The 26,158-nt window shown below is 46.2% G+C and overlaps 1 protein-coding gene across 1 annotated transcript in view; it reads left to right on the forward strand.

The window, feature by feature from the left end:
- LOC144756035 (uncharacterized) overlaps positions 1-26,158 on the forward strand; it is a 218,525-nt gene that overhangs the window by 95,374 nt on the left and 96,993 nt on the right. The window contains exons 11-13 of the mRNA XM_078645514.1: positions 6,365-6,400; positions 6,792-6,818; positions 12,625-12,795. Coding sequence (XP_078501640.1) covers positions 6,365-6,400; positions 6,792-6,818; positions 12,625-12,795 — 234 coding nt within the window. The remainder of the gene's footprint in view (positions 1-6,364; positions 6,401-6,791; positions 6,819-12,624; positions 12,796-26,158) is intronic.

Here is a 26,158-nt window from a genome sequence, read left to right on the forward strand (position 1 = left end):
CTTGTATGGTACATGTGCACATTTAGGTGTCCAGGTGGTTTCTAATTGTGAAAGAGTGTTCATCAGGGGGCACAATTGGGAGCTCCGGAGTTGAGGATGAAGGCAGTGTCAGCCAGTGGGCCATAACAGTGTTCTGTTACGATTACATGTTAATCCAATCCTTGGTCTCTCTCCACATAGTGAAAGTCACATGTGCACCGTTTGTAGGTACCAATTCTATTTTTTTTCAACAAAATCAGTTTTTACTCGTATATATATATTAAACTGCTAACAGGCACTGGCAGAGCCAGCAGGTCTTGCTTGTTTTAGGCACATGTTTGTTGTTGTGTGATTTGTCTGGATGCAGTAGCAGAAAACTCACAAGGAGGCATCTAATGTTGGTCATGCAGCATGCTGTATAATGCACAGGATTGCAGTTCACATGTTGTACGCAACAGCCTTAATTACTTAGGCCACACCCCTTTTCGAGACCCCATAAACCTTTTTTCATCTCACTTAAAGTAGTGTGGTCCACAATATGCATTTGCCTTCAGACAGCTAAAAGCTACCCATAGGTTAGAACTAAAATATGTGATGTTGTAAAACTGTGTAGTTCTTGGAATCAAATCTAGAAAAAATGAGCGACTACTTTGCTCCTCTGCAGCACTCAGGGTTGGACTAGGAACCCAAAGCAACCCTGGCAATTTTCTCGAACCGGCCCCCACCTTCTGAGGCTGGGCAAGCGTGAAGCACTGCTGCTTAAGAAAACTGGCCTCCAGCTCTGCTGCTTTTGTAACTGGGGCCGATATGCCAGCATCGCTGTAAAATCGTTCCCCAGTAACACAAGCATTGGAAATGCAATAGGTCTCGGATTTTTTTGAGTTAGAGGTAATGGCATTGTAAATGGCAATGTGTTTTATCCACGTGTTCACCCTGCACACTCATACACTGCAGTCACTGTCACTCCGCAGTCATTATCACTCTGCAGTCACTCTGCACTCACTCTGCACTCACAGTCACTCTAAATCAGCACTCTGAATCTGCACCCTGCTCTCTGAACTCTGCACTCACAATCTGCACTCTGCACTCACAATCTGCACTCACAAATGCACTCTTCACTCACACTCTGCACTCTGAATCTGCACTCACACTCTGCACTCTGAATCTGCACTCTGCACTCACAATCTGCACTCTGAATCTGCACTCTACACTCACAAACTGCACTCACAATCTGCACTCTGCACTCACAATCTGCACTCTGCACTCACACTCTGCACTCTGAATCTGCACTCTGCACTCACAATCTGCACTCTGCACTCACAATCTGCACTCTGCACTCTGAATCTGCACTCTGCACTCTGAATCTGCACTCTGCACTCACAATCTGCACTCTGCACTCACAATCTGCACTCTTCCCTCTGAATCTGCACTCCGCACTCTGAACTCTGCACTCTGCACTCACAATCTGCACTCTGCACTCACAATCTGCACTCTGCAATCTGAATCTGCACTCTGTACTTACACTCTGCACTCTGAATCTGCACTCTGCACTCACAATCTGCACTCTGAATCTGCACTCTGCACACACAATCTGCACTCTGCACTCACAAACTGCACTCTGCACTCACAATCTGCACTCTGCACTCACAATCTGCACTCTGAATCTGCACTCTGTACTCACACTCTGCACTCTGAATCTGCACTCTGCACTCACAATCTGCACTCACAATCTGCACTCTGCACACACAATCTGCACTCTGCACTCACAAACTGCACTCTGCACTCACAATCTGCACTCTGCACTCACACTCTGCACCCTGAATCTGCACTCTGCACTCTGAATCTGCACTCTGAACTCTGCACTCACAATCTGCACTCAAACTCTGCACTCTGAATCTGCACTCTGCACTCACAATCTGCACTCTGAATCTGCACTCTGCACTCTGAATCTGCACTCTGCACTCTGAATCTGCACTCTGCACTCACAATCTGCACTCTGCACTCACAATCTGCACTCCGTACTCTGAACTCTGCACTCCGCACTCTGAACTCTGCAGTCTGAACTCTGCACTCACAATCTGCACTCTGCACTCACACTCTGCACTCTGAATCTGCACTCTGTACTCACACTCTGCACTCTGAATCTGCACTCTGCACTCACAATCCGCACTCACAATCCGCACTCACAATCTGCACTCTGAATCTGCACTCACAATCTGCACTCTGCACTAACAATCTGCACTCACAATCTGCACTCTGCACTCACAATCTGCACTCTGAATCTGCACTCTGCACTCTGAATCTTCACTCTGCACTCTGAACTCTGCCCTCACAATCTGCACTCTGCACTCTGCACTCTGAATCTGCACTATGCACTCACACTCTGCACTCTGAATCTGCACTCTGCACTCACACTCTGCACTCTGAATCTGCACTCTACACTCACAATCTGCACTCTGCATCTGCACTCACAATCTGCACTCACAATCTGCACTATGCACTCACAATCTGCACTCTGAATCTGCACTCTGAATCTGCACTCTGAATCTGCACTCACAAACTGCACTCTGCATCTGCACTCACAATCTGCACTCACAATCTGCACTCTGCACTCACAATCGGCACTCACAATCTGCACTCTGCACTCTCAACCACTTTTCGACGCACACGTTGTATTGTCCCTTCTGAAGTATGTGTTGTGGTTGTTAACGCAATTCCAGTCAGATGCCAATAAAAACCAATATGAGATGTAGAGTTATTAGGAATAATTTTAAACTGTAACACCGAGGTCGAAACGTCCACAATTGCGATCATCACAAGGAAGCTTTTGATGATAACGACTGTCAAGACTAGAATGCTTAAGGATGGGATGAAAATAGACCTGACCGTCCCTATGCTTTAGGTTCTTCAGCTGCTGGGCAAAATGCGGGGAGAGGCGACGTCAGAGGCCTCGAGAGGTTCCGGCTTCGAATTCCAGCGGTGGGAGCTGAAAGGACGAGCAGGCGGGGAGAGGCGATGTCAGAGGCTTCTGTGAGCTCCCAGCCTGTCGTTTCCAGTGGTGGGGGCTACAGTGAGGAGCAGGCTGGGAGAGGCGATGTCAGAGGCCTCTGTGCAAGCTCAGTCTGTCTTTTCCAGTGGTGGGGGCTGCAAATGGAGCGGTGCGGTCAGAGGCCCCTCTGAGATCTCCGCAAGGGATTCCTGCGGTGGGGGCTGCAAAGGGAGCGGCGCTCCGAAGCAAGAGTGCGAGTGGTATAATAATGTTACATTGTGGGGGCACTTGACCATGTAATAATGACTCTTGAAAGTCTGTCCCTGGCTGGAATTGCACAGCTAAATGGAACCAGATGCTATAATCTGTCACGCCTGCATTAATGCCATGATAGATTATGCACATTTAGGAACAAGAACGAGTGGTGCCAGGCACGCGCCACTGCGACCGAAGAGCAGAGAGTAGCCGGAGGCATCTGAAAAATGCACGGCGAAGAGCGGGACGGTTCGTGGAGGCACGTCTGCGCTGCGAGGGGGCCTGGCCACGAGAGCACACAGCAAAGAATGGTGCACGCGCGCCTGGCACCTGTCTTCAATTACCGCGGGCCCTGACAGCTCGTAATTGAAGAATTATGCCCTTCTGCTGCGCGTGTCCGCACGGAATATGCACTAGGCGGAGCAACTCTAACGCCTATGGCCTATTGCGTGCTGGCTTTTAAAAACACAGGCGTGCTAGGCCCAATTGCCATGCAGCTGCCATAAATAACGAGCAAAAATCACGAGCTTTTCCGGAATTCGTAAGTTAGATTTTCGAAGTCCTCATAAAAGGACTCTGAAGCCACGCCCACTTCGTGGGACGTAGGCCGAGCCCTAAAAAACAGACCCAATGCTCCAAAACTGGCCCTCATCCTTCCAGCCTCCCGGTCAAACACCCAATGCCCGCTAAAGCCTGTCCTGTACTGGCATCTCTCACGCCGCAGCATCTCTGGAATTGGAGAATTGCATCTGGTGTCAGAAAAGGCAGTCATGCACTTCAGTGAAATAAAGGCAAGGGTCTGACCTCCTCCACTGTGTCACTCCAAGTCATGATTGCAGGTCCCTGTGCGCTCGGTGTCACAGCGCACCTTTAGAAGTGGCGCTACAGTATTTATACTTTTAAATAGTGCCACCTGGCAAAGACTTCAGTCTATGTGTGAAAAGTTACTAATAGTAACATTACACTCAAAAATTGGCTTCACCCCTTCCTTCATGTAAGTTCATAATTTGTAGTAAATGTACTCCTGTAGATGGTGCTAAGAATAGTAAATGGACTACCAAGTGTAAGACTTAATTTACATATGTAGATTTACTCATGTGTACAACTAATTTTGTGAATAGAGCCTCTTATGTTTGTCCCTCTCCTGGACCGTAGCTGTTTTACAGTGTTTCCGAGTGGATGAGTAGTGTTCTTTCCTTGTTTACAATAGGGGAACGTATTTTTCTTTCAGTGCTCCATGAGAGTGTATATGTTTTTCAAGTTGATCCCATCGCTTCCCCTGTGAGTGTTGCGTTTCTCCCACTTCCGCCTTTGCTCTCCCATGCATCCATTCTCTCCAGTTGTTGTTCCTCCTGCCCCCACCCCACCAGTGCTCTTGTTGGTGTATCACCCCTCTATTCTCTTTATTGGTTTTAGTTAACCCCATTATTTCCTCTGTTGCTCTGCTCCCCCCACACTCCTCCTTTGCTTTTTGTTGCCTCACCCCCAGATCCTCACTATTGCTCTCGCCGCCCTCCCATTCCCTATATACGTTTTGCATGGGCCCAGCATCAGGACACTGCTACCAGGCCACTTGCTTCCTCTTTTAAATTCAACAGACTGTTCCAAAAAGCCAGTCAAACAACTTACAAATAAAAAGCCACAATGGCTGCCAGTGCATTGCAACACACAGGCGTCTGTCCAGGGCCGGCCCTAATTCGGATTGACCAGGACAGGGCCCTGGGCAGAAAGAAAGCTTGGTGTTTGTTGTGGGGGCGGGGGACGTTGCAGTGTGACTGCAGGAGGTGTGAGAAAGATGGGAGGAAGGCAGAAGTTTGATGGGGGCTAACAATTACGCTGAGGTACATTGAGGGCTGATTACAAAGTCTTTAAAAGGTCCCTATTGAAACCAAGTGGGATGGACGAGCAGCTGTTTGCATGACATTACGTCATGTAGCTCCCTTCTTTGCCCCTCGGATTATTGGCTCCCCGGGCCTGGGTGCTGCTCACCCATGGTCAAAGCCAGTCCTGCACGTATCATAGTGTACACATGCACACACACTGATGGCCCTTTTGGAATTCTTTTTGTTTCAGAGAACCTGTCTCAAAATGATCACTTATACTTTCACTTCTGTCATGATGCACCAGAGGCCATCCTGAATTGGGTTTTATCATTAAAACAAAACACTACAGAATGACTACTGGTCCCCCCATTTAAGACACCACCAGTCATTTCTATTTTTGCTTTTACATATTTTTCACTATCTTTTACATGCAAGCAATGGCAACGCCAGTAGCTGTGCCCTCACTTTTTTAAATCCTAGGTTTATTGGCTTTGCCAAAGCTTGTTAAAATAGGAAGCTATACGCATCTATTGACCTTAAATGGGAAGTCAGTTTCATTTATTAATATCCAGTACTCATAATTATAAAATGCAGTATTCAAAAGTCACAGACACGCTTTTGAACTTGTACTAAGGGCATCCCATTCTTTCACTGAATTAGGAGCGCATTATTAGTGGGCTCGAAAATAAACCAAGAATCAGCAATACCGCAGTTATTTGTAACTCAGGTGTGAAGTGGATTACTTCCCATCACAAGCTGTTGGAGAATGGATTATATCTGGTAGCGGTCAACTTGGTCATCTTTCGACCTGCAGGCTTGTGGCAGGAGAACAGATGTTTTCTCCAAGGACTCTTATAATTGGTAAAATGTCTTTAGGAGGCAGGTGCTTGTAGGAAAATATTTGTATTTTATGCACCAATGCCACTAGCAGGTCTCTGGAACGAATGACCAGGACTATGTCACACAAAAAGTCATATCTGATTGAGTTTTAACCCTTTGCATTTTGAATTGGTTCATTTTCATGTGCTAGTAACAAATTGTACATATCACCAATGCAATTGTTTCTTTTTTTGACATTCCCATTATTTTTGTGTTCCCTCCCCTTAGTTTCATTTTCTTTCAATCTTTCGTTCTTTCCACGAATAGTCATTGGGTTCAAATTACATCTTTCTTTTTCTCGCTACCATTTAAAATTATTTTCATTGACGCCCCTTTGGTTCTCATTTTTGTCTGCCTTTCTTTTTTTGTTATCTTTCTTCACTTGTTATCTTCGGTTGCTCTCTTCCATTCATTCGCCTTCTCTTTCTTTCCCTTTCAGGGAGAACCAGGTGAAAAGGGTGATCCTGGAGAAAAGGTTAGCGGCAATTACACATCAGAAAAAAATTGATATCATGACAGAAAAATAGCATTTATTAATGGTATCTTGCATAGTTTATCTGTTTCTTTCATGCTATTCCATTTCACTGACTGATCGATTGGTATCATAGGCATGCGAAACGACATTTACAATGAAATATTTGCCCCCACAATTAGCTTTTCCAGGATTTTTCATGGTTAGCCTCCCAGGTGTGCTCAAAACGTTACCTATATGTGGCATGTGACAGTCCCAGCTCCAGATACACAAGTGTTTCAGAAACCTACCTCCCATTTGTAACAAAATCTCCACATTTCTCTTTGTAGTCTTTCTCTGCAGCCCTCCTTTTTTAAAAAAGATGGTTGTTTAATTTTTCTCTACTTTTTTCTAGGGTGAGAAAGGAGAACCAGGAGATCAGGTTTGCATTTTCGTTACACTTTGCACAAGGTCTGACTCAGTTCATTGTTGAAATTAATTTCAGTATAGCAAAAGCCCAATTGCAATGAAAAATCAACAATTAAAAGGTTTAAATATGTATATTTCAACATGGCATGCTCTTATAGAAATATTTTAAAATTCGTTTTAACTTAAAATGTTGCATATTTCATTACAGTCAAAAGTAGCCCTTCTGCAGGATGAAGGGATCCGTGTGTTGGTGGTCAGATTCTGAAATTATTTTCGGCAAGAAATACTTATATATTCCATGCTAGGAATTCTTACAAGTGTAGAAAATGTACTTGATGTGGTCACAGAATTTTAAGCTTATGTAAAACAGGGTGTATTTTGTTCCTTATATTACGTGGTTATTCTATCACAATGGTGCTCCTAGTCTCCTTCCCTGAGTGACAGGTTTTTGGGCCTTATTTGCGGGACAGAAATGCAACATAATCACATCCAAACCATCACAGTGCAAAACATAGGCAACCATAGAAATGTAACATAGGCACAGTGCCAAATACACAGAAATGCACTGTAGGCATAAATGAACATCCTGATGAGCAAAACTAACGTGAAAATCAGGAAACGCAACGTGACCTCTAAATGGGCTGAACACGTGTTGAGGCTTGTCCACACAAGGATTGGAAACCTTGGTTCAGGGCTACAATATGATGGGGAACATCCTTTTCAACGCGGATGTTACCCCGCAGTGCTTTTACGACGCGTCCTTTACAACGCAAGTCGTAACCACGACTTGCGCTGGAGGGCGCTAAAGGATAAAGAATAGTATATTTACTATTCCAACACCTTCCCTACTATCCACGGGGACTGGTGTTAAAATAGTAAATTATACTATTCACTATACGCGCCCAACAACGCAAGTCGTTGTAACGACTTGCGTTATTAAAGACGCGTTGTAAAGGCACGCGTTGAAACGGTACGTGTCGTACCGTCATACATCCCAATATGATCTGTGAAGGAGGGGCCGGTGTATCGTGGAGGACCTGAGCTGCAGTTCTGAGCAGCTTTTTACAGGGAGAAGTGAGATCACTCAGGTTTGAGACAGTCCGGTGAGAACTGGAACTAAGGGGCATATTTACAATTGAAGTGGCCGACTGTGACGTTAGCCTCCTTGGCTTAACGCCGCGCTCTGCCACTTCTGAAACGCTGGGCTGCTCCATATTTCCAGCAATATGGTTCAGCCCTGCATTTTCCTCTGCGCTAGCACTAAATTTAGCTGCCTAGCGCCAACGCAGGCACCCTTGCACCATATTGCAAGGGTGTCCCCGTTGTAGGGGAAGATTGTTTATATGCAGGAAGGTGTTACTTCCTGCACATAAACAATATTTAACCCCTTCGACGCTCATGACGAGCTCAGCTCGTCATGATGTACACCTCTCGTACGCTCATGACAAGCTGAGCTCGTCATGAACCACGGGTTTTTCAAAACTTCAGCGCACAGCGGGAAAATGCGCCGCGCCGATGGTGTTAAATGGCGATTTGTTACCTCTATGTATGCTGCTTAGTGCAGCACACATAGAAGTTGCAAAACGTAATTTTATTTTATTGATTGTTTATGTGCAGGGAGTGTTCCCTTCCTGCACATAAACAATCAATGGTGTTTTGCTGTTTTCATTTCTGCTGCACAACGCAGCACACATGGTAACAGCAAAAATTAAACATTTCTTCTTGTTGCGCCAGGGTAAGACCATGTTTTCCTTGGTCTTAATTTTGGCGTTGCCTCATATTTACGCCACCCGTGTACATATAAGGCACCGCAAAATCAATAGGTGTTGCGGTGGAACCTCTTTTATAGTAATATTCAATATTCACCTGGACCTTCCCTATACCTACATCCTGATACCCAACACTCACTCTCTAGACCCAAGTAGGTGGGGGTGTCTAATCCCTCCATGTCAGCAGCATACCTTGTTCCTATAACGGGCATTTATTTGATAAGCAAGTTCATTTTGGTGACTTTTATTCATATATTACTGCTAATATGCGAATTGTTCTTACACGTATTTACAAGAAATGTTAACAAAATTATGCATCACTATGTGAAAAGCAAATCGGTCTTTTTTGCTATATTGTAGTGTGAAATGCATCCTTGCGCCAACTTTTGTTCTGAAAACGCATGTAAACAAAAAAGCACTGTGAACAACAGCCGTTCACGTTCTGTTGCTCACATGCGTTTGCAGTTATTGTTTTCCAAAAATTGTGGATTTGCAGTAAATTTCTACCACTAGTGGCACCTTATTACTCTAAATGGTGTCATTTTGGAATTAACACGTAACAATTATGAGAATTACACCAGCCCTCTTTACTGGACACTGGCAACTGAAGCATTGAAGGGCAGAGATTAGAATTGACCTAGAGCTGCCAGCCCAGTTGCACACTGGCAAGTGGGCAGGCTGAAGATACATTGATGAAGGGTGGTAAAAAAGTGGTTGCAGGAGTCTGGTGTTCATGCAATATCGAATGTGGAAGCATTAGAGATCTCAACAACTTCTTGCGTATGGTAGACAGTGAAGCATTAGTGGCAGTGCCCTACCTCTGATGGAAGGAGTAGGAGGTTTCTGATTGCTGTCTCACACTCCCACTGTGTGTAGCACAGTAGCATGCACACAAAGGAGGTGACCGTGTTCTAAAGGTCATCTCCTAGGGTAGTGCATGCGCGCTGCCTAGGCAAGACCTAAAACCACATAAATGAGGCCCTGAAGGCTTTGTGTTTGGCACTGCATTTTCTTAAGTATTGAGGTTTAGTTTGTAATTTAGCCACAAGGTGGTGCAAGGCCATTACATGAGGGCGTTTCTATATAGCCACTGGAAGAAAAACAAGCATTTGCAGTGCAATCGGTCTCGCAATTGCGAGATTTTGAGTTATTGGCATTGTAAATGATAATGCCTTTTATGTAAGTGTTTAAAAACCCCTGCAATAATAAACGGCATTGTTATTTACAATACCAATAGGCCAAAGTTTCTAAAATGCTGACCTTTTGCATTATAAATGCTTGTTGTTTACAAGCCCCCATGCTGCGCTTTTACAGAAGTCACGCCCCTTTCTTTACATGAGTTGTGTCTAAAGAAAGCTATTAAAGTGAAAGTGCGATATGGTGTGCTTTTACCAAAAAAAGCTTTTGTTTGTTAAGTTGACAAAAATATTCTTTTTTTTGTAAAAGCGCACCGTGAAAGTGTGCCTGGTGCGTTGAATGCCTAAATGTTGAATGTTTGTGTAATATTATACTTGCACACTGCTGCCAGCTGGCTGTAAGGGCTGAATCAAAAGATGACTTGAAACGTGTTCGCAATAGTTTTCCCTCTTGTATCCATGCTGTTGGTTCTTCTTTTATAATCATCTGGCAAATGCTGTATTATCTTTATCTGTCGCATTGCCAATCACCCTACAAAATAAGTATTGAATGTGAATTAGCTATCCTTTATGCTATGCAACTGCCTCTCTTTTCATCTTTATTCCTACAGCCTTTTAGTCTTTGAATAGACAAAGACTGAAAAGACACTACGTGCATAACTTTTTCGCCAATTTTTGATGACAGTTGGGGCAAAATCTATTTGGATTATTTTACATACCATTTAAATTTGTTATGGTGTGAAGAGACATAGATATCAGACAAACACACCAAAACATGCATTCTCCAACCCTCTGGCAGTCCAAGATGTAAGAAAAGCCTCACTTTTTCAATGGCACGCTCTATCTCAATATGTTCTCCATCTATCCCAGTAACGAACGTCTCCAAAGAATTTACCTCCCAAGTAACAAACCTCAATCCCCTAGTGTCTCCGGGATGGCCACAGTTAAAGGTTAGCTGTTGTCTCTTTTCCCCTTTGTTCTACCTTGAGGGTGCTCTATCAGAAATGACAAATCGCACTGCTGGCCTGATTAATGAAAAAAAAAAGTCTTATTTAAAAAAAAAATGGTATTCCTTCCCTAGAGCTTTTAACGCTGAGATCGACAGAGTGATTGAAAAGCGTTGCACTGGGTCTGGGACTGACTGAGGAGATGTAAAGTGTAAATTAGAAAACGTATTGGCCTGTGACCCTGGGAACAGATCTGCCCAGAGCCCAGACAACACCAGCCAGGGACACAGCAGCCGTCTCTTGTAAGGAAACCTTCCCTGTTAAGCTAGTTTCATTTTGTAAAAGTACGTCTGCCCTGCAGAAGCAGGAGGTTAGTGAAAAAAAGCATTGGTTACCTTAGATACCGTAAAGGTTCGAGTTCACTCGAATGGCAAGAGCCTTGTAAGAAATGCTAAGAAGAAGAGCAGGGGGCAAGGAGCCTTTACACAGAAGCGGGCAGGACTTGAGGCTCAGCCCAGCTCTGTCTGACATGTGCACTAAAGGGGGTGGCAAACTCCGACTAAGCTGCTGGGGCTGAGGACAGCAGCCCCGCCCAGCAGCAGTAAATATGTACTTTTGTTACAATCACAGCATTCCCGCGGGTGACGCGATTGTAACAAAAGTAATGAAAACGAAAATACGTTTTCATTACTTTTGTTACAATCACGTCACCCGCGCCACGGGGGCTGTGATTGCATCAAAAGTAAATAAATAGAAAACAATTTTCCCCCTATTTCTTTACTTTTGATGCAATCGCGGTACCCACATGGTTGACGCGATTATAATAAAAGTAAAGAAAATAAAAAGAAATAATGGGCGACCGCTTTCAGCAAGTACCTCCCCTTGCCTCCGCCGTCTCTGCCATTTTAAACACGGATGAACCTACCTGGTGGTGTCCTTGCGTGTCCTCTCCCAGGAGACGTGAAACTCGGGATAAAATAGAAAGTGAAAGTGCGCACACCGTATGCGTGCACATCTCCTTTCCGGCCAGGCACGCCTAGCAGGAGACAGGGCTTAGGACGTCTGACAGCCTGACGGGCAGCAGGAAATATGATTAATGAGCAAGGTATAATGATAGCAGCACCACAAAAATGTTACAGATCAAAGTAGTATGCATTTCATGAGTCCACAATCACTGCATGCAATCTGCGGGCTGGGAGAGGTAAACTGGAAGTAAGGAGGAAAAAAGGTGCATGAATGAACAAGCACGCGAGTGGTGCGTGTGTGTGCGCGTGCCCATGACGAGAGAGGAAAGCCAGATGGCGCCTCTGCTCGTAACTGTGCACATAACTGCAGACATGAGGCCACACAGAAAGCGTGTGGTCGGATTTTTGAATGCCCACTTACTAAATGTCTCGCCAGAAAAGCGCATGTGCGGGCTCAAGCCAGACCTAAAAATACCTACCCTGGCTTTGTCCGCACTGTTAATTACAACCTGAGAATTTCAGATCTGTGTATCTTGTCACTTTATTACCATGGCCCTACCAAAGAGTCTCGCAGCCAAAAGTTACCACTGAATTTATTTGGAACGGGCTGGGTAAAACTGAAAAGAAGCTGAAGTTAGAATGGAAGTGATATATTTACATATTGCAAAAAATGTACGAGGATGCATCAAATTGCAGGTACTGATTTTAAGAACTACATTGAAATCCAATTGCTTTTTTATCCAATTTATGTGAGTATTATGCGGTAAAATGCACAGCGTGGCCCCATTTTATTAAAGCTGCTTTGAAAAGACATCCTATCTTAAACCCACCTCGTGTCTCCATGCTTGGAGTAAGTCAGGTCTGCTATACTTCACACACTTTTACTGTGGACTAATCAGCACTGGTTACTGGTAAAGACAGATGATGTAGACATCTATGGCGTAAGAGATTGTATTATGCTGAGTAAGCACTTTATAAAGACGTCTTTCTTGTTTCAAGCAGAATTGCACTAGGTGTGAACTAATTAATGTTCCAGGGCAACCAGGAATCCCTGGACCCTTGGGACTTCCAGGAATTCCTGGACTCCCAGGACCCCCTGGGCCCCCAGGACCAACCGGAATTTCCTGCTCCGAATGCCCAACAGGTTCCTGGTCACCGCCGGTCTTCCAAGAGGTAGGTTCTGGTGCATTTCCTTTTTTTGTTTAAATGTTTTTATTGTTTTTAACATACATATTCCCCCCTCCACCCCCGGACAGGTAAACATTCTGCACATTAACATCATGAGCTTTACATTATGCTTGTCATACTTACATATTCATTATAGAAAATTTACAGAGTATATTCAAGGCTTCACAGAAAACAAACTAAAACAATAACATAAATACATTACAGCATTAATAATAAATTAGTTTTGTAAATCTCGCCAGTGTGTGAGAGGAGTCCAGATTTTCATACCCCTTTTGCGTCGCCGTCTGCCTTTTTTCTGCTTATATATAGCTATCTCGATATTATGCACTACTAAAAGCCTGGCTAGCCACTGTTGGAAAGAGGGTGGTAGCGGGTCAAGCCAAGCAGAGGCTAGGCATAACCGCAAAACTGCCATAGCGACAAAAATAAAATCATGGCCACTCAAGTTTATCTGGATCTTCCGCCCCAAGTACCATTGCCTCAGGTGACAAAGCAACCTCTCTGTAAAGAACAGAAGTTAAAAACCTCTCTATATCTTGTATCAGAGGTATTAACACCAGACAAGAGGCAAAGATATGAATAATAATATAAAAGCTTGTAGAGCGCTCAGTAACGCCATCGCGGCGTGTCCCCGCGCTAAAGCTATCAGTGAGCAGCATGACATGAGGTCCTATGCTCTACGCCGTTTATAGATGTGTTTTAAGCAAGGCCCTAAACCGTGATTCACTGTTCTCCAGTCTCAAAACAAGGGGAAGTTTATTCCATTGTTGAGCTGCTTGTAGCGCAAAGGATCGTCCGCCTAATCTGGCCTTCCTTATCCTGGGGACTGTCAGCAGTCCGGCACCCTCCGAACGGAGGGTCCTAGTCGGTTCGTAGCGGTTGACTAAATCCTTTAGGTAAGCGGGCGACCTGTCCCAGACAATTCGGTGACAGAAGAGGAGGCACTTAAACAGCACACGTTTCTTCACAGGCAGCCAATGAAGCGCATCCAGTGCCTTTTGCGAGTTGGCTCTCCTAGGTCTTCTTAACACCAGCCTGGCGGCGGAGTTCTGTATGACTTGTAGGCGGCCTAGGCTACCCTCGGTTGCCCCTAGGAACAGTATGTTTCCATAGTCCAACCGCGAGGTCACCAATGCCTGTGTTAGTGTCTTTCTGGCCGCTAAGGGTAGGAGGTCTAGGGTTTTATTTAGGGTCTTTAGGACTCCGAAACATTTGCCCACCAGCCGCCTTATGTGGCCGTCGTATGAGAGAGAGGGATTCATCCAGATTCCTAAATTCTTAGCCTCCTCACAGGGTATGGGAACAGGACCCAGGCACGCCGGCCACCACTCAGCTGACCAGTTTTCACTTTTCCCCCCCACCACCAACACCTCTGTTTTAGAGCCATTGAGTTTTAGACAATGGGAGTCCATCCACTCAGCCAGTGCCTGCATGCATGATTTAAAGTTGGTTGGAGTGTTAGAGGTGTTCTGCGATAGGGAGATCAGCAGCTGGGTGTCGTCGGCGTACGATACCAGTTCCACCCCAAATGATTGTACCACCTTCGCCAGGGAGGCCATATAAAGATTAAAAAGAGTGGGGCTCAGTGCTGAGCCCTGAGGCACTCCATGATCTAATGGCATCTCAACTGAGCGACATGTCCCTTGCTGTACCTGGAAACATCTTTCCGTGAGGAACGACTGTAACCAGCACAGCGCAGGACCAACGACCCCGGCTTCGTTCAGACACCGTAGCAGAATGGAATGTGCTACGGTATCAAAAGCCGCACTTAGGTCGAGCATGATCAGGGCCATAGTGTGGCCTGCATCTGCCCCTGCTCTTAAAGTCTAAGTGGCTCTCAGGAGCGCCGTCTCCGTGGAGTAGCCTACCCTGAAACCTGACTGTGAGGGATGAAGTAGATTCCACCTCTCCAGATGTTCCGTCAGCTGAGTATTGACCACCTTCTCCGCCACCTTCGCCACGTATGGCAACAAGGAAATGGGTCTGAGGTTTTCCAGCACCTCCATGCTTACATTCTGTTTTTTCCTTATTGGCAATACTATGGCTTTCTTCCACTCCATAGGAACTTGTTGAGTGAAAAAGGAGGTTTGTAGGACGTGTCTGATGTGAGGTTCCAGGGCTGTCAGGCCCTCAGAGATGACCCAAGCCGGAGCCGGATCATTGGGGGAGCCCGACTTCACACTTCGACAAAGCTTTATAAGCTTGTCAGCTGCGGGGACCACGAATATTTGTAATGAGGATTCGGGGGCTGCAGGGGAACTACCTGCTTTAAAATCTATGCCCTTATCTGGTAGTTGGGAGAAGGAATCATAGATCGCTTTAACTTTGTTGGAAAAAAAGTCAGCGACTCTATTGCAACCCTCCTTAGAGGCCTTTGTGGAGGTATTAGAGCTAGAGACTGAGGATATTTCTTTATATATTTTGAACAGTTCACGCGAGGAGCTCTCGGCCGCCTCAATGCGTGTATGGAAATATTTGGCTTTAGCTCTGCGCACCGCATACTGATAGCTTCGGTGAGCTGAGCTATAACTGTTCTTTGCTAGTTCATTCGGGTTCTTTCTCCAGCTTCTTTCAAGTTTTTTGCACTTGGACTTGATTTGCTGGAGTTCAGGGGTGAACCAAGGGGCAGTTCGTTGTCTGCCTTCTCTAGCTTTAGCCTTACTCATGGGGGCTATCTTGTCCAGAGTGACAGTCACAAGTAGATTGAGTTCCTTGTTCGCCTGATCACTGTCAGTGGCACACAGAGGTTGTGCTTTCTGGATGGCACTTATGAAATGTTCTTGAGAGTACTGTCTCCATTTGCGTCTCATAATATTTCCCTTACCTATCTCAATGACCCTAACAGGCTGATATAAACATTGGAAAGGGACCAAAAAGTGGTCGGTCCAAGGGAGCTGACAGGGAGTAAAAGCTTTTATCCTATCCCAGCTTGCAAAAATAGGGTCCAAACAGTGACCCCTCTGATGTGTGGGTGCCACACTTAGCAGGTTAAGCTGAAGTTCTTGTAGGACAAGACGAACTTCCTCTGCCTCCTTTTGTAAGGGATCTTCTAGGTGTAGGTTCAGATCACCCAACACCAGTACTTTATTGTGTTTAATTGCAGTCTGAGCAGCCCCTTCTAGTAAACTACTACGGAAGTTGCCCAGCGAGCCAGGAGGTCTATATATTAGGATGCCCGAAATTGTCTCGTGTGGAGCCAATTTGATACTGAATTCTCCTGCTTCACAATCTTCAATTTTTGCTGGTTTTAGAACACACTCAATAGGGTATTTAACAATGATGGCAATGCCACCTCCCCTTCCTTTTTCTCTATCTAGTCTGTGGAGAGTGTAGCCTGGCGGAGTAGTGTCCACTATGTCTGGATCCGAGTGTTCTCCTAACCAGGTTTCAGTTAAAAACAGTATATGTATATCCTCATCCAGTAAGAGATCCCACAGCTGGAGGGCGTGTTTACTAAGAGATCTACAATTTAGAAGACCCCCTTTAATACTAAGCGCTTCACGGTCGGGGACAGCGGGCGCTAAACGACTTCCTCTAAATGAATAATGAGAGCACGGACCTAGGTTCAGTGGCTCCATCGTGTGGCGACAGAGGGTATACGAAGCGGGGCAGAGGTCTCTCAGCCTCTTACTTGTGTAGGACTGAGTGCGGCAAGCGCGAGATGTAGGGGTTCGCGCCCCTGGCCCCGGTCGGTCGCGGACGGGCGCAGACGGGCTTGGCTTAGGCGCGGCTTCGGCGCGCGTCCGGCGCGCCCGCTGCGCCAGCCCGCTGCGCCGTCTGAACCCTACGCACATCTTATAGGCGGTGAGGAGGGCGGGAGGCCGGCGCGACTAGAGCGCAGCCCCTGCCCACACCCAAGATGGCGCCCGCCGCCGCCTCAGCCGGGAATCAGGAAACGGCTGGGCGAGGCTGTCAGCGACGAGAGTAGCGAGTGTTAGGGTGTCAGAGTGCCTCAAGACTAATTCCCACGTTAATCTAGGAATAAAAAGCCCCCCTCAGGTAAAAATAGTAGTAATCACCAATCACGATCTAAAAACACAATATATCACAGGTTCAGCAGAGGCTCTGTGCTGCTCGACTGACAGCTCGCAGCCCTAGTCCTCCCTCTAGGGAGAGCTCTAACAGGCAGCGAGCAGCTGAGGAAGCCCTGTTTAAGAAGTCTGGGAGGGCGGGAGGCCGGCGCGACTAGAGCGCAGCCCCTGCCCACACCCAAGATGGCGCCCGCCGCCGCCTCAGCCGGGAATCAGGAAACGGCTGGGCGAGGCTGTCAGCGACGAGAGTAGCGTGTGTTAGGGTGTCAGAGTGCCTCAAGACTAATTCCCACGTTAATCTAGGAATAAAAAGCCCCCCTCAGGTAAAAATAGTAGTAATCACCAATCACGATCTAAAAACACAATATATCACAGGTTCAGCAGAGGCTCTGTGCTGCTCGACTGACAGCTCGCAGCCCTAGTCCTCCCTCTAGGGAGAGCTCTAACAGGCAGCGAGCAGCTGAGGAAGCCCTGTTTAAGAAGTCTGGGAGGGTGGGAGGCCGGCGCGACTAGAGCGCAGCCCCTGCCCACACCCAAGATGGCGCCCGCCGCCGCCTCAGCAGAATGGAATCTGCTTTAAATAGGTTGCATCTCGGGCAGCAAGTCCCCTTACCGGTTCCTCATTTTGCGATCTTATTGGGTGTATAGTAGAGAAAAAAATAGGTTTTGTAAAATTGTGCCTGGAGTTTGGTAGAAATAAGAATAGTTTGGGCTAGCTGATAGGAATATAAAAATCCTTCCTTTGAGATCTCAAGTTTACTTAGCCACTTCATTGCCGTTTTATCTAAATCATCCGGGAACATGTCCAACAATGACACATAAACCCCGCCTATTGAATGTTTCTTAGAGTGTATAATTGTCTCTACTACAGTAGATTCTTCCCGAGTGTCCTTGCCCCAGGTTTGTGAGTTAAGAAATCCCTAATTTGGAGATATCTAAAAAAATCCCGCCAATCTAAGCCAAATTCTTCCTTCAGAGCATCAAAAGATTTAATCCTCTGAGTAGTATAAAAATCCCCTAATTGTGTTATTCCTAAATTATACCATTTGTTTACACAGTAATCCTTAAAGATTACTGGTGGAAGAATTGGATTGTTCAATACCGGTGTATAATGTGAGATTTGTCCTATTCCTAATATTTTCTTTACGACCTTCCATACCTTAAAACAGCTATAAAGAGTCTTAAATTTGACCTTTTTATGGTAGCTGTCATGTATGTGCCTCCATAAATAGCCATAGCAGGAATTCCCCACCACTAGCTGAAAGATTGAAGCGGTATGTTCCTCTGTGTTTTTCCCCCCTTGCAATAATTCCTTACTATAGAGTAATACACATGACCAGTAGTATTGTAGTGTAGTTCCTATATTCCCAATAGGCTCTGCGCATTGGAATAATATATTCAGCAGTGTAGACGTAGGACTGAGTTCGACTAGGTCTCTACTGACTATATTAGACTTACGTTTTTGCCAGCTAGCTCAGAGGTCACTAGAAACTTTCTCCAATAAACGAGGAGGAGTTTAACCTCCCTGGATAGACAAGAAGGGATTAGCTTCTGACAACCATATAACATGACAACTTTGCTCCCTCAGAATAAGAGTGTATCGCTAGAGTCGTGTGAAAACAATAGACAGCTATTTCACTCAGTCAAGTGTGCATACTTAGTTTCACCAGAATGCAGAGAAAAGAGAGACGGGCGTTTTCAATACAAGGTGTTATTTATTGAGCAGTCTTCTTCCTCATGCAAGAGAAATGAATTGCCACAATTGCAATACTCATAGTAAAGTAAAGTGTGTACAGTAAAAGGAGGATTAAGAAATAATACTGTAAAAGCATTGACATGGTTTCTTAGCCATATGATACTTTAAAATGGATAAAATATATACATACTTATATACATTGACTAACGTACTCAACTGGTGCTTCTAAATATGCCTACCCCGGTGTACCTGACCTAAGCCTAATATGTGGGAAGGAGTAAGTAAGTAGCAGTTTAAGTTAAGTTGGTTTTGCCAAGAATCTGAGTCAAGAATTCTCTCAAAGGTTTTAGTCAGCTCCCTACCTGGGTATTAGAAAGCAGGAGGTCTTGTATCTCTCTCTCAGGACTCGATATCCCAGTAACCCGTGAAGGTATCTGGAAACACCGGAGCTGGATTTCTCGGCAGGAGAAAAGACAGCATCTCTCTCAGTGCGTCAAAGAGGAGGGGCAGCGTCCGTGGGCTCTCGCATCAGCTGGGCTCTCGGGCAAGTAGATAGCTGCTCTGCTCCAAAACCACCACCGTGTGTTTGCTTAAGCCAACGTTGGTATATTTATACCTGAAAGGTGCCGGGTTTGATGTAAGGTTGGACATAAGACGTCAATAAAGATGTCACTAAGAACTGGCCGTTCTTACAGTGCTTTACAGGAGTTCTAGGATGAAATCAAAACAAAAGCAAGGGGGATTTCCCAGGTTGCTGGAGGTTTGGTTTGTTTAGAGAACTCGTTGTGCTTTCTAGGGGGCCGGGGAAGTAGCCTTGCTTAATGTGACAACATGTGCTACGACTGAATATGGATATGATTATTATGCCGTTGTATGGATATTATTGATTATAACCGGACAAGGGCATAACATAGGAATATTGGTTTAGGCTCCTGGATAAAAACACACTACCCACTCTACGATCTAATGTACATCATTACTAAAACTAAGCAATAGTAAACATTTAAAGGTGCATGTGTATTCCAACCCACCCCAAAATACAGTTTTTTTTTGCATTTGAAATGGTGTATGCGAAATACATGAAAATGATATTGGTACTGTACGCTTTTCAAGCAGTGTAATCATTCAGTTTAAACGATGCATATATATATGATTAGCTGAACGATTTCCTAAATTTACACATGAAATGGCTCTTAATACAGAAAAGAAGGTCGAGACCATTCCATCACATATAAATACAGTCGCTGTAAATGTGCTAGAGGCTGAGGTAATATATTGTCTCTAGAGTTCCTAAAAATAGAAGCTCTGTTCTCTAAGAATAGTTCTACTTTAAGCAGAGTACATGTGCCGGAAAAAGGGTAAATATTTTGGAATTGAAGAAAAAAATAAGTTTGCTTCCAGTGGGAAAAAATAGTTCCATATATTTTCAGTAGCTTTTGTTTATCAAAGCTGAAGGCCGAATTCAGAGTTCAGGGAACGCTGTGTGCTCGTTTGCTTAAAAGTTATTCTTTTTGTTCAGGGGAGAACATCATTTCAGACAGACTCGCAAAAAAGGTGTCTACGGCTTCAGGTGAAAGTTCGATTAAGTTCGAAAATGCCGCAACTGAGCAGTCTCGAGCATGATTGCTATCGTCAATGTCAGGATCAGCAATGTTACAGAAGGTCGCACCTGGGTGATGTTGCTTTCCTCTCGTACTTCACTACCACCTAATCGTAGTGGCGAAGTCTCAACGAATGCCGTCATCAGGATGGGTAACCGCTGGGGACAACACGATGCATTGAGCCGTTACAGGACTTAGCAAAGTATCTGTATCCAATGGTACTGCTGATGGTAGTGTAAGACAGACATCCAACACGCATTCTTCTCCGCACAGCATACATCGAAGCACAGGTAAGATGCAATTCTGTCAGATGGGTCTGAATGAAAGAAACCAGGTCATATTCAGATCTCTTGGCCGGGCTAATCCAAGGACTTTAGTTATGCGGTCCCGATAGCGTATAGCTAGGATCGTTTCTTCCATCGTTGCTGGAGTCTTGTCTGTGACTTGGCTTGCCATATCGAAGCAGAAGGATCAAAAATAAAATGCCTGCTATGAGTCCCAACAGAAGTGGTAGGCTGCCAAAGACAGAATGGACAAAATTAGGAAAAATGCCCAGAACTGTTTCGAACGGTTTTAACAGTCCCGAAAAAATTGTCTTAAATACGTGTGGGATACCACTGGTATCAGACATATTTAGGATTTGGCTTAGCATTTCTGCGAAATGCACGGGGCAATTTGTTGATAAAAGGGTATGTATCTCTGCCGTTGTCCTTGCAACTTGCAGATCATAAGTTTCTTTTGATGACGTCAAGGGCACCGTTGTCTGTAAAAGGACAGACTTTATTCTGCTTAAAGTATCAATTCGAATAGAAGACATATTCAAAGAAGGTCAAATTTTTGCCTCCATGTCTGGAGTGCTGTTTGGATACAATACTTGCATACAGCAAGTGACCATGGAACTCACGCTCACGAGATAAGCTTTTCCTGGCACCATGCCACAACAGCTGTGGTCCACTATTAGAATATAACTCCCGTTAGAAAGTCGTCTAAAGAATGGCTCTATTTGTGTTGCAGGTGTCCCGTGCTGGTGACATGAAAGGTTATTTGAAGTCCCCTCACAGGCCCCATGCAGGTCAATACTTTGACACAGAAGTATACCGCTTAGTGATTGTTTACAATTTTTTCCACTAAGAAATACATTCTGTTTCTTTTCACTATAACATGTGTGTGTGTGTAAGGCAACTTCCATGATGACTTAATGTAACCTTTACCCAACCTTTCATACTGGCCCGCTGGTATATACTCTTGACAGTATTTAAATTGGAAAGTTGTTATCGGAATTGTTATTATTCCATGTATTATCCATTCAATGACAGGTCTTTCTGACATTGTCAATGGTAATCTCTCAAGTTTTTCAATGCTCAGAATCGTATAGTCTGCCCCTTTTTGTGCCAAACTGATTTGTGTATCAGTAATGTTTTTTTTTTTTTTTTTTTTTTTGGTTAAAAACTTTTATTGAGCAACAAAATCATGTGTACAGAGATGGGCCCACAACCGCACGGGCTGGCCGCTAAGATCAAAGCATAATGTGGTATAAAACAGTGGTCGCCACCCCGGCGGTCAGGCACAAACTGGACACAAAATGTCGCCCACAGTATGGAACAGGATAAGACAATTTTCTTATTTTAAAGCACACGAAAACGACAAACATAAAAACAAGGCGGAGGAGTAATACACAGAGAGTCAGCCCTGGAGGGGTGGGAAACCCACTAATCAGGAATACGAAGTCATAATCAGTAGGACAAGTTAAGGCGGGGGGACAGCGGGGGGGGGGGGGGGTCAATCAAGCCAAAGGACAGTACATGAAATTTCAGGAACATCAACCTAAGGTGATAAGGGAACATCAGGGGCCTCCACCAGGGGAGGAGCACAAATATCTCCGCGATAGGCGTTACACTGACTCCAGATCCTCGTCCATGCCCTAGGTCTGCCCCTAGCTGTGTAGACGGTCTTTTCGCGGAACATAGACCAGTCCATGTTTTCTTCCCACACAGAAACGGTGGGGGGCCTGTGAGAGCCCCAAAGTTGCGCTATGTCCCGCTTCGCAACCATATACCCCAGGGTCGCCCATCTGGTTTGGGCCACCGAACAATCGGTAGGTTCCCACACGTTCAACAAGCATCTCCGGGCCTCCGGCGCCAGTGCAATTCCAGTCACTTCAGCCATCACCGCAAGTATCGCAGTCCAATAGGCAGCCACCCTCGGACACTCCCAAATAATGTGAAGGAACGTAGCACTCATCCCACACCCACGCTTGCATAGGCCATCCGGGGAAAAACCCATAGCGACCAAACGAGGACCAGTTACATACACCCGGTGGAGGATCTTGAGCTGAACCAGGCGGAGACGGGCCGGAATGGCAACCTCTTTCGGAGAAGATAACGCCGATTGCCAATCCTCATCATCTAATTCCAGCCCGTCGCCGACCCACACTTCTCTAAGTCGAACGAGCAAGTCAGCGCGATTGTGAATCAGCTTCTTATAAATCAAGGAGATAGTGCTATCAGGGAGATAGCCATCCAGGATACGGTCCTCGAGGGGGGAGGACTCGGGGACGGCAGCACCGGAAGTCAGAACAGAAGTGAGGGCATGACGGACCTGTAAATATCTAAAAAATTCCCTATCACTCAGGTCATAATCATTTCGAAGGGCCTCGAAGGACCGTACCGCCCCATTCGCACACACGTCACCCACTCTACAGATTCCAATCATGTCCCAACGGTCAAACCCTTTCGTTGTCCAAAGACATCCCAGACGCTCAGATGCAAAAAGTGGAGTTGCCAGCGTCACTCGTTCATCCCACCCCAAGCTCACATTCGCAGCGTGCCACACCTTAACCGCAATCCTAGTTGGTCCCGTAAGGTGGAGCCCAGCCGACCGAGAGTAAAGCGCCCTATTAAAGTTACCACCCGGCAGTTGGAGTCTGTCCATTTCAAAGGCCGGATCCGGACCCGGGGAGTACATCGAGTGGTTAATGGCAGACAGTTGAGTAGCCCAATAATATCTCCTGATATCAGGAAGTGCTATGCCCCCGTCATACCAAGGGATGGTGAGCTTCGCAAGTGCGATACGTGGGCGCCCGTCCCAAATCAGTTGCCTTTGTAGACTCTCGACCTCTCGGAAATAAGTAGCGGGGATATCATCATAGGAATTCTGGAGTGCGTAAAGGAATCGCGGTAAGGACATCATCTTAAAAAGGGCAGCCCTGCCCAGCGGCGACAAGGGTAATTTACGCCAGCGAGCCACGTCCAGCCGCAATCTATGAAGCGGGGGAAAGAGATTATGTTCAAACCGGAGCGACGAATCCAATGTAATAAAAAAATACAAATATTTGAAACCGGACTGAACAACCTGGATGGGAAATCTATTCAGCAATGGGGGCAGGTCACCCGAAATAACATAGACACAGGATTTAGCCCAGTTTATAATCAAACCAGAATTCTTACCAAACGAGGCGAGAACGTCAAATAAGACATTCAAAGATTTACGCGGGGAAGTAAGATAAAGAAGAATGTCGTCCGCGTAAAGCGAAACACGGTCCTCAAAATCTGGGGACCAACGTATACCCTTGAGGGAAGGCTCCCAACGAATCCACGCAGCTAGCGGCTCTAATGCGAGAGCAAAAAGTAGTGGAGACAAGGGGCACCCCTGTCTGGTTCCCCTACCAAGGGGAAAGGGAGCCGACTAAGCATGGGCGGATTTTGCGGATCCACGATTCGCGGATTTAGCGGATCCACGGATCGTGGATCCGCAAAATCCGCCTATTTAGCGGATTCAGCAGATTTGCGGATTGGGGGCAGGGCTTCCTCGAGTGTGTGGGCGGGGCCAAACGGACGGGGCTTCCACGCGAGCGCACATGCCTCTTGTGTGTCTAAAAGGTCAGAGCAGCATCGATGATATATTTGGGAAGAAGGCACATCTGCCCAGCCTCCCAACGCTCAAGATTTTTTTGGGGCTGATGCATGAGTCACTGCATTTGCGCTTCAACTAGTTCCAGCGACCAAGTGTGTGTTACTATGCAATCGCGCCGAAGTGCGCAGGGGTCCCTTTAGTGAAATGTCCATCATAGTGGGTAAATGGCGGGAAGACGGTGCACACCTCGAGTGTGTGAGCGGGGCCAAACGGACGGGGCGTCCATGCGAGCATGCCTCTTGTGTGTATAAAAGGGCAGAGACCGATCAGAGCAGCAGATTAATTTTTGGGCTGATCAATGAGTCACTGAATTAAAGCTTCAACTAGGGCACCGTTGAAATAATTTACCATGGCGCCGGCAAGCTGCCAGCGCCTTCCTGCAATAGTTACTTAATTAGCTTCAACAGGAAGCTCCAACTGTTAAAATAAAGCAGGCGCTCGAGCCCCTGCTGTATCTTATCTATTAGAGCTTCCTGTCGAAGCTAATTAAGTAACCATTTGAGGATGGCGCTGGCAGCTTGCCGGCGCCATCGTAAATTATGCAGGCTTGAACTTTTGACCGCAAAATCCGCTCCGATCGCGGATTGCGGATTCTCGGTAAATCCGCGAGAGTTCGCGGATCGCGGATTTACCGAAAATCCGCAAAATCCGCGATCGGAGCGGATTTTGCGCTCATGCTTAGAGCCGACACTCGACCATTAACCACGACCTGTGCCAGGGGGTCGGTATACAGTAGCTTCACCCATCCGATGAACCCCGGGCCAAAACCAAACTTCTCAAGAGCCGCCCAAAGGTAGGGCCACTCTATCGTGTCGAAGGCCATCGAGGCGTCCAACGAGGCCAAAATGGCCGGCTCCGTCAGAAGCCCCGCCCTCGCGATGGCTCCATGAAGGCGACGTAGATTAAGGGCTGTGTTACGGTGCGGGATAAATCCGGATTGATCCGGATGAATGAAGTCACTAACGACCGTGAGGAGGCGAGTAGCCAAGAGTTTGGCAAGAACCTTAGGCTCGACATTTAACAGGGAGATGGGTCTATAAGACGAACAAAGATCCCGGGGCTTACCATCTTTAGGAATTACCACAATCGTAGCCAGGCGCTGGTCATAAGGGAGAACACCCCGCTCCCGGGACTCCAAAAACATTGTTCGAAGATAGGGCGCAATCTTATCAGGACGCAGTTTGTATAACTCGATTGGCAAACCGTTCGGGCCCAAAGCCTTGCCCGAACGGAGAGAGCGAATTGCAGTCGCGATTTCGTCCGTAGAGAACGGGGCCTCCATAAAGGACCGCTCCAAATCAGAGAGGCAGGGCAAAGCTATGTCGCGCAGCAAGAGGCGAGAGTCGTCTTCATCCCTTTCCGACACTGGGGAGTAAACCGCACGAAAATAGTCCGCAAAACATTCCACTATTTCAACCGGGTCCGTCACTCTCACACCATTCAAAGTCTGAATCACAGGCACCAGTCGATTCGCCCTCTCCTTCTTGCCCAACCAGGCAAGCAATTTCCCCGCTTTGTCTCCGACATCATACAGACGACCCTGTTGCTCTCTAAACATCATTTTGGCCGCATCTGTGACCAGAGACTTATAGGCCAATTGCTTCAGACCCAGGGCATGGAGTTTGTCACGAGTGACACTCGATTCCAGGTCAGCCTCCATCGCAAGTATTTCCATCTCAAGCTCCACCACCTCCCGATTCCTTGCCTTTTTGGTTTCAGCAATAAGAGACAGGGCCTGCCCACAAATCACAGTCTTAAAAGCCTCCCATAGGGACACCGCAGAAGAGACAGACCCCTCGTTCTCCAGAAAGTAGTTGTCCAAGGACGTAATCAATTGACCACGGGTCTCAGGGGAGGTCAGGTACCAAGGGTTGATAGGAGCCACCCGGCCCGCCGCCTCCGCCCCCACATCGAACCAGAGCCAGAGCGGAGAATGGTCTGAGATGCCCCGGGGGAGGTGCCTAATCTCGCGGACAGCCGATGACTGTTCAGCTGGCATGAGGAAGCAATCTAGTCTAGACAAACTCCCATGGGCCCCGGAGTGGAAAGTATATTGAAGTTGAGTGGGGTGCATAAGTCTCCAGCAGTCCACCAAAAGTAAGGTTAAA

Source organism: Lissotriton helveticus, chromosome 5_1 (assembly GCF_964261635.1).
Source record: "Lissotriton helveticus chromosome 5_1, aLisHel1.1, whole genome shotgun sequence".
Classification (NCBI taxonomy): domain Eukaryota; kingdom Metazoa; phylum Chordata; class Amphibia; order Caudata; family Salamandridae; genus Lissotriton; species Lissotriton helveticus.